This window comes from Anopheles gambiae, chromosome 2, assembly GCF_943734735.2.
Source record: "Anopheles gambiae chromosome 2, idAnoGambNW_F1_1, whole genome shotgun sequence".
Taxonomy (NCBI): Eukaryota; Metazoa; Arthropoda; class Insecta; order Diptera; family Culicidae; genus Anopheles; species Anopheles gambiae.
Window position 1 is genome coordinate 118,109,982 of NC_064601.1, and position 8,109 is coordinate 118,118,090.

The 8,109-nt window shown below is 35.4% G+C and overlaps 1 protein-coding gene across 15 annotated transcripts; it reads left to right on the top strand.

Moving 5' to 3' along the window:
* Positions 1 to 1,943: 1,943 nt before the first annotated feature.
* Positions 1,944 to 7,872, top strand: LOC3290417 (trifunctional nucleotide phosphoesterase protein YfkN). 15 transcript variants are annotated; one of them, XM_061650055.1, is made up of 9 exons: positions 1,944 to 2,790; positions 2,919 to 3,062; positions 4,156 to 4,305; positions 4,750 to 5,140; positions 5,219 to 5,484; positions 5,761 to 5,883; positions 5,955 to 6,887; positions 6,967 to 7,062; positions 7,130 to 7,872. In XM_061650055.1, the coding sequence occupies exons 2-9, from the start codon at positions 3,009 to 3,011 to the stop codon at positions 7,208 to 7,210; spliced, it is 2,094 nt and encodes a 697-aa protein (XP_061506039.1). In that variant the 5' UTR covers positions 1,944 to 2,790; positions 2,919 to 3,008; the 3' UTR covers positions 7,211 to 7,872. The 15 variants fall into 15 exon arrangements, with proteins under 15 accessions (XP_061506039.1, XP_061506040.1, XP_061506041.1 ...); XM_061650056.1 differs by having other exon boundaries at positions 1,944 to 2,124; XM_061650057.1 differs by having other exon boundaries at positions 1,944 to 3,062; positions 4,110 to 4,305.
* The last annotated feature ends 237 nt before the right edge of the window (positions 7,873 to 8,109 follow it).

An 8,109-nucleotide genomic window follows, 5' to 3' on the forward strand; every position in this document is an offset into this window, starting at 1 on the left:
TATTATTGAAAGAATTTTTTTTACTGCATTATTGCATTTTGAATTAATTCATTTATTCATTAATTTATTTCAAAAAAACATTTAAGTGTATTATTTGAGGAATACGGCCTTTTTTGGACCGTTTTACCTGAATAAAAAAGGGTATTATTTCGAACAAACCTGCCGAAACCGCCGAAGGATGGCATGGAGACGTCTGCCGTTAAGGCCGGGATAACGGATTGGCAGACAAAGGCCAAGACCGCAAAGCGGTTGTAGCGTCGGATAGCACAAATAATTGTATTATTTGGAACATCGGTTGCTTCATCTTTACTTATAATGATTAAGTTACTATTTTAATGATGTTTTGCCAATCACAAGAACTTTAAGGCATACGCCGGAATGACCTGGAATTGACCTCGAAACCCATTTATAATCAGAAACTGATGACAACCTCTTAAGACAGTGGTCTCCAACCTTTGGATTTTCCACATTTAAGATTAAATTTTCATTCCAGTTTTATTAAAAACTTTAAACTACGTGTATAAAATGTATCCCCTCAATAGATTTGGGCCGCTTCATATGTTTTTTCAAAGCCAAGTGGTCCGCAATCCTAAAAAGGTTAGAGAGCACTGCCTTAAGAAACCTAAAACCAAAATGAAACCCATACCGATCCTGAAACCGATACAGTACCCATACTGGTCCAGGGACTGATCTTGACATCATGCCGGTTCTAGACCTGATAATGAACCTATGCCGGTCCAGGAACCGCTACTGAGCTCACACCAGGAACTACCGTACCAATGAAAGATGAATCCAACAAAACAGACGCAGACGCATAAGAAGTAGCATCTGCCTAACCAGAATTGGAAATGAAAGATACTAAAACGAAATATCAATGCAATAAGTTACATTAAAAAATATCCAAAACCACACGGATGACATTGGGAGATTGTAGCTTCTTGAACATTTGTTTTTATGTGGATAGTTGCAAGTATGTTCACTACGAGTTAGATACATATGTAGACCAGACACCGAATACGGTGCCAATCAAGTTTGAAACAACAAACGAACACATTGCTGGATCTAAACGTCATATTGTTGATTGGTCTTCAAGCCCTGCAAGACGATGGATTAATTTTCCTGTGGGTTACTGGGTGAGCTATGGAGTTGGGTCATGAATGTTTAAAATTATGGTGCTATGAATGTATTAACGAACTGATATGGGAAAAAATAAACCAATTGCAACGCATCATACGAACAGGACGTAATGGCGATTGGCTAACCCGTTGAAAGGAACATTGTTTGGTCGGTATGAAGGGTAATCCTCCAAATTTGACTAGTGGGTAAGAGTGCGATGTAATTGTTGCTGAAGTACGGGCCACCAGCCATAAATTAAACGAAATTTATGAGATCATCGAACGTCTAAGTCCAGGGACACGTCCTTTCGTCCGCTTAATGTGCAACCAAGCTGGTAAAAAACAAATAAAACTTTTCATCAAACCTGTGATAAACAGGGAACTGATGAATGCTTGTTTTGGTTTTTTTCAGGATTACTTTTGGCATTAAACTCGGCTGTATTCGTTTAGAAGATGCTGAATTAATGAATTCGTTTCAATAACGTTATCCGGTTATCAGGGAAACTGTATGACACCGGGAAAAATTCCTTAATAATTAATAGTTTGATATAAAATGAAATAACTATTTAAACTCGACATATAATTTCCTCGAAAAAGTCAACAGTAAGATGGAGCAATAAACGAAAGTCTACAAAAACGCTTTTAATATCTATCAATGCTGTTGTACATTCAAAAGTTGAATTATTTCAGGCAGCAACATGACACAATACAAAATGTCAGAAGAATCATGTCAGTTAATGTAATAGTTGCTTTTGTTGAGCATGCGCTAAAAGTATCTGAAATTTTGCGTTAGTTGAAAACATTATTTTCGATGTTCAGTTGGTAAAGAAGAGTTCATCGAATTAGTTTGCATTCACTGTACATGCATATTTAATTGTCATGAATGCATTCGCTAAAACGTGGACGGTGTTTGTGTGATGGACTGTGTGTTTAAAGAAACGGACAACTTCTAAAGAAAAGTGAAGCGCAAGAAAATATACGCCAAAAGTTGCTTGGTGGGGAAAACAAGGTCGAACCTTTCTATTCTAATAGGAAATAGGTGGTCAATATAAAGGGTGATTTTAATTTTGTTTAATACATCCATAAGGAGGTGAATTTTCGGATGGGTGCTTTATGCCATTCCATTGGAAATAATGTTGTGCATCCAGTATCTATCGGGTCATTGCAGAAGTAACATTAGATAGGCAGTTGTAGAAGCAAACAAAAAATGTCCTACGTGGTTCATATCAAAGCAAAAGTACAAACCATAAGGAGTCGTAGGCTGGCTATAGGGTTTATCTTAAAAAAGTGTTTTTGTTTGCGTGACGTACAACATGGATGTACATTAAGCAATATAGTCCTGGACATTATTTTAATCAATTTACTTAATTTAACTTTATTAAGCTTCAAGCGTATTTTCAATATTGCCTTATCTCGTTAAACTCGGTTGAACGTATATAATAGACCTTTGATATTATTGGTGGCATACATTTCAATCCATTGTATGTCATTAACTATCTTGCCGTTTCTTACAGTTATTGATGTAAACTGTGTAATGATTGTTGTTCTTCTTTTTTGGCGAGACAACCTTTGACAGGGTTACAAGTGGACAAAATCACTTTTGAGTTTAGTGTGATCTGTGATTTATTGGTGTACACACTTTAGAAGTCCTATAAACACCCTACCAACGTATAAGGTACCTGTTCCACTCGAGGTTTGAACTCCCGACGAGCATGTCGATAAGCTATGGAAAAACTCAAAACAATGCTATGGTATCGACATATGGAATACATAATGTATGCTTATTCGAAACGCTTATTTTAGCTTAGAAGATAATTGAGTTTGACGAAAAAGATAAGACAATCTCAACACATAGTGACGTGGCTAATGTGTGAGTACTGAGAAAGAGTAAACATGGATAAGATAGGCGATTGCAACTCTACCAAAGAAATCTACGCTAATTTATCGGTAAAAAGTTAAATTAGATACTTATGAAAGTAAAATAAAATTTATGTTTGTATATTTTAAATCGCTTTTCTTAAACGTTTTTTTTTGTAAATAGTTATTATAAACAATAAAATTTAATTATGACTTGATAGTATTATAAACTGGAATGGAATGATGAAAGGAAGACACTTGTTTGGCATTGACTGTACGACGCATGGATAATCTGATTCTTGATAAGTATGTTTAGTTACGTCACCAGGTATGGGAGCATGCTGTCATGTAACGTTGTGTGCGTGATAGAGTCGAGCCACAGAGCACAAATTTATGTTGAGCGCATGCGTAAACGTTGTCGTGGTTTACTTGCGAATTCTATTCGGATCCGCTTTGACATGGACAATTGTTTCGCATACTTCCGAATAGTTTAACGTAGATAATGTTAGCGGTTGTCTAGATCGTTATTACCAGTGTGAAATTAAGGTAAATGAGTGCGATACCTAAAGGAGCGTTTATTTTCATAAGTGCTATTTAAGGGTGATAAATTGGTGATACATTGTTACGAAATGTGGATTTATACGAAGATGGTGCTGAAAATATCAATACAGATATCGTGCGTAGCAATCAAGAGTGTATTTTGTGTTCAAGTGATTGTTTGAAATAAGTTTATTCCGTTCAGTTCAGTTTATTTCGCAAAATCTGTGTTACAAAACTATAAGAACAGTAACACTTTTTCGATTGCGAACCATTACCGTGCTGCTCTCACATGGGCGAACGTAGGTCAATTTCAAGGATAAGGCCTTGTACGTGAGATACAATCGTGGTGTATAACGTAAGCCCCAAAACCCACACTTGTTCGTTCGATTGTATGTAACGAGAAAAGCTAAACCAGTGACCATTTGATAAAAATAATTTCCGTCCAACAACTGTCGCTTAATCGTCATAAAGGTCTTCGAACTACATACATGTTTAGACATTTAATTTTTTCCTCAAACGTCGATGTAAATTATGCTGATAGTCTCTACAATCACTATGATTTATATTATATTATATTATTCATTCTATGTTGCTCAGGGTGCGTACGTTCGTATATCTACAGCGTTCAACGTTTCGATTTCAGCACTATAAAGGAATAAAAATGGCTGGGTTTTCATCGAAAGCTACATTACGTTCAAAATGGGGCGATCTAGTCGAAAATGGCACCACAAACACTGAAACCACAGCGGAGGTTTCTCAGGGATTAAAACACGTTGTCGGATGGCTTAAACAGGTGTTGTTTATCAAAACACGTGTATATCTTCGTGTATCCGTTGTTCTTAGTCAATCACAGTGTTTTTTCTTCTATTGTATCTTGCTATATACGTATCAAGACAATGATATTAGTAACTTGAGTGTTGATTAATTTAATAGTTATTCAAGTTAACGAATCATGTATATACTAATCGTGAAATGTTGTGGCTCTTTTTCAACAAATTAATGATTACTTTTGAAATTTCTTATGTGAACCATCGTAAAAATCATAAACCCTAGACCAGCATGGATGGCAACGCACGATATTTACTGTAACATTAATGTAATATATTTGTGTGTGTGTTCGTCTATATGTTATGATTTAGTAGAGCCCTTGTATGCAAACGAATACATTACCAAAAATACACGTGGAATGTTGAAATAACTGAAGTATAACATTATTCCTTATTTTATGTATTTTTAGGCTTCCGTAGAAGTAAGAGAAGCTGGGAAGCGGGCCGTCTCGCAAATTCAGAATAATACGCCTAATTTGTTACATCTTCACACAACAACTCTTATTCGGCAAGCAAACGATCGGAATTCTGGCAGCATGACGGGAGCAGTGGATAAATTAACTCTCATTCATTATAACGATGTGTATAATATCGATGCCAACAGCAAATCCGAACCAATTGGTGGAGCTGCACGTTTTTGCACGGCGGTTAGATCCTTTAGTCACCTAAATCCTCTTGTCTTGTTTAGTGGTGATGCGTTTTCACCTAGCATGCTAAGTACCTTTACAAAGGGCGAACAGATGATTCCTGTATTGAATACTGTTGGAACTCATTGTGCGGTGTTTGGAAACCATGACTTTGGTAATAATTGAAACAACAGCCATCCATACTATTCATTCAACATATTGTGCATTATTTTCTCATTATTTTCTTTTACAGATCATGGCTTGGATATTTTAAACGAATGGGTTGAAAAGACAAATTTTCCATGGTTGATGTCCAATGTAGTTGATAATGAAACCGGACGGCCGTTAGGTGGTGGTAAAATTACACACATTATGCATCACAATGAGGTGAAAGTGGGACTGATTGGTTTAGTGGAAAAGGAATGGCTTGATACACTTCCTACGATTGATCCAAACGAAGTAACTTATATTGATTTTATTAAGGCTGGAAATCAACTAGCAGATGAACTGCACAATCAGGTAATTTTTCACTTATTGTTAAACCAACGAATTACAGTGAATCCTGGAAAACTCGGTAATGTACAATACATTCAAAATCATTTTAGAAAGGAGTAACGTTCCTCTTTAAATCAAAACAAAGAAAAGAGAGAGTTTGAAAACTGATATATTTATTTACCATATGTAAATTTTATGATTTCAACTATTTTCCATTTGAATTTCTTTTATCCAGGATTTGCTGTTTTAAGCTAAATACTATGTTACATACAATTTAATAGATATGCTCTATTATTGCAGGGATGCGATATTATTATAGCTTTAACGCATATGCGTACACCTAATGACATCGAGTTGGCCAAACATAGTGGACATATAGATCTAATCTTAGGTGGACATGATCATGTATATGAAATATTAAACGTATGTCGGCGCATCATTAAAAACAAAACCTGCACGACAGTCAATGAATTTTATTTGTTTCATCTTTGTAGATTGACGATACTCATGTAATAAAATCTGGTACAGATTTTAGACAATTTTCAAAAATCGGTATAAGCTTAAATCGCAATCAGAATGGCAAAATTAACATAAATGTGGAGAAAGTAGATGTGAACTCCACAAAATATTCGGAAGATTCCGAGCTGAAAAATGAACTGAAAAAATATTCTGAAACTATTGAATCCAAAATGGACGAAGTGCTTGGAACGTTTGCTGTGGAATTGGATGGAAGGTTTTCTGCTATTCGTACATCTGAGACCAATCTTGGAAATTGGATTTGTGATGTGGCTCTGGCAGCCACCGGAGCTGACTGTGTTATCATCAATTCTGGTACGTTCCGTTCCGATCAAATTCATCCGGCTGGACCGTTTACTATGCGTGATTTGATCAACATCATTCCGATGCAAGACCCATTGATTGTGCTGGAAGTTACGGGAAAAATTTTACATCAAGCGCTTGAAAATTCGGTGTCAACGTATCCTAAATTGGAAGGAAGATTTCCTCAGATAGCCGGAATGTCATTCGTCTTTGATCCTACAAAAAAGGCTGGCGAGCGAGTAGAACCGAAATTAATTCGACTTGGCGACGAATGGTTAAATCTAGAACAAACATATACGCTATGCGTTAAAAGCTACATATACGGAGGATGTGATGGGTACAACATGTTCAAAGAATGCCGCGTGCTCATGGATGACGATGCTGCACCAGAACTTGGGTTAGCCATTCAGAATCATTTCAAAGCCATCGATGTACGTTTGGGAAAAACTCATCACACTAAACATCGCCAGTCCCTTGTAACTCTGTCAAGACGTCACAGTATGGTACAAATGCTTGAAAATCTAGAGTTGGATGGCCCCACTCCAATTAGACGGAAATCGTCAGTAACATTGCCGAAAATGGAACATATTTGTAACAATCGAGGAAAGGTATGTAAAGTATGCATACACATTCAACAATTACAACAAAAAAACTATGTTGTGTACTCCCTATGTTTTGAAATTTTAGCTTTTACGTCGTGCTTCGTTGGATGATTTGGAACAAAACAGCTGCCAACTTGCACCAACAATTCAACACAGAATTTTTATGATCCAAAATCAAGAAGTATGGTTGTAGTTTAACGGTTGGTGCTTAACTAACAGTAATTATATTTACTTAATTTATTTTCCAGCACATTCAAGAGATGATTTTAAGGCGGGAAACAATTGAAAAGAATTCTGTGATTAAAGAAACAGACGAACTTACTCCATAAGTTATTGTATTGGTTAATTCGTTGTACATCTGTTGCGCAATTGTTAAAGTATAGCTTACTATGATGAATATCAATCAAGAAGATGTGGATATTATGCAATCTGTATTGGTGAAGCCCTGTAAATATATTTTAATATTCATTTTCAAAATGAATTATCCTTAACCAACGATATTCACAGATTGTTAACAAAAAATGTGTTGTAATTATGGAATAATTTTATACGACAGAATAATTTCTAGTAAAATAGTAAATACTACTAAGCAATAGATTTTATATCTTAAAGGGTGTTATAAAGTGTGGAATGATATTATGTGCTTTGACTATTGCACATATATGTTCTAGATTCTATGATCATCGTACTCTACTATATATCGCCACACGTTGAAATTTGTTTAGCCTTAATGGACTATGCTAGAAAGTTTGATATTTGAGCGTTAGGGTTTTTTTCTTGATCCTTATACTTTTTATGCGTTACATTATCTATAGTCCATGTTTGGCTTATTTATGGATCTTTCTTGGTTATTCTTAATATAAAATGGTTAGCCTGCATTTTCGTTGTTCTTTGTTTCATGTTGATTGTGAACTACCGTTAAAATTTGTAAAATCTGCAGGACGTCCAATAAATGAATAAATAAATGGATAGTATATTGTTGCCATGTTGAGATCGTTGTATGGATATAATGTAAGTATTGTTTAAATATGAAGCTCAACACATCTTCCAACACCGTGTTAATCCATATTAACTAAATAAAATACTGATTCACCTTTTTAAAATATGTTCTAATTTATTAAACGAGTTTGTTTAAAGGCTCCGAAACACAATTTCAACAAAGTGGCTCGAAAACACAGCCGGATGAACATGAAAAATGTATGGGATTTGACATGTTCGATTTGGCTAC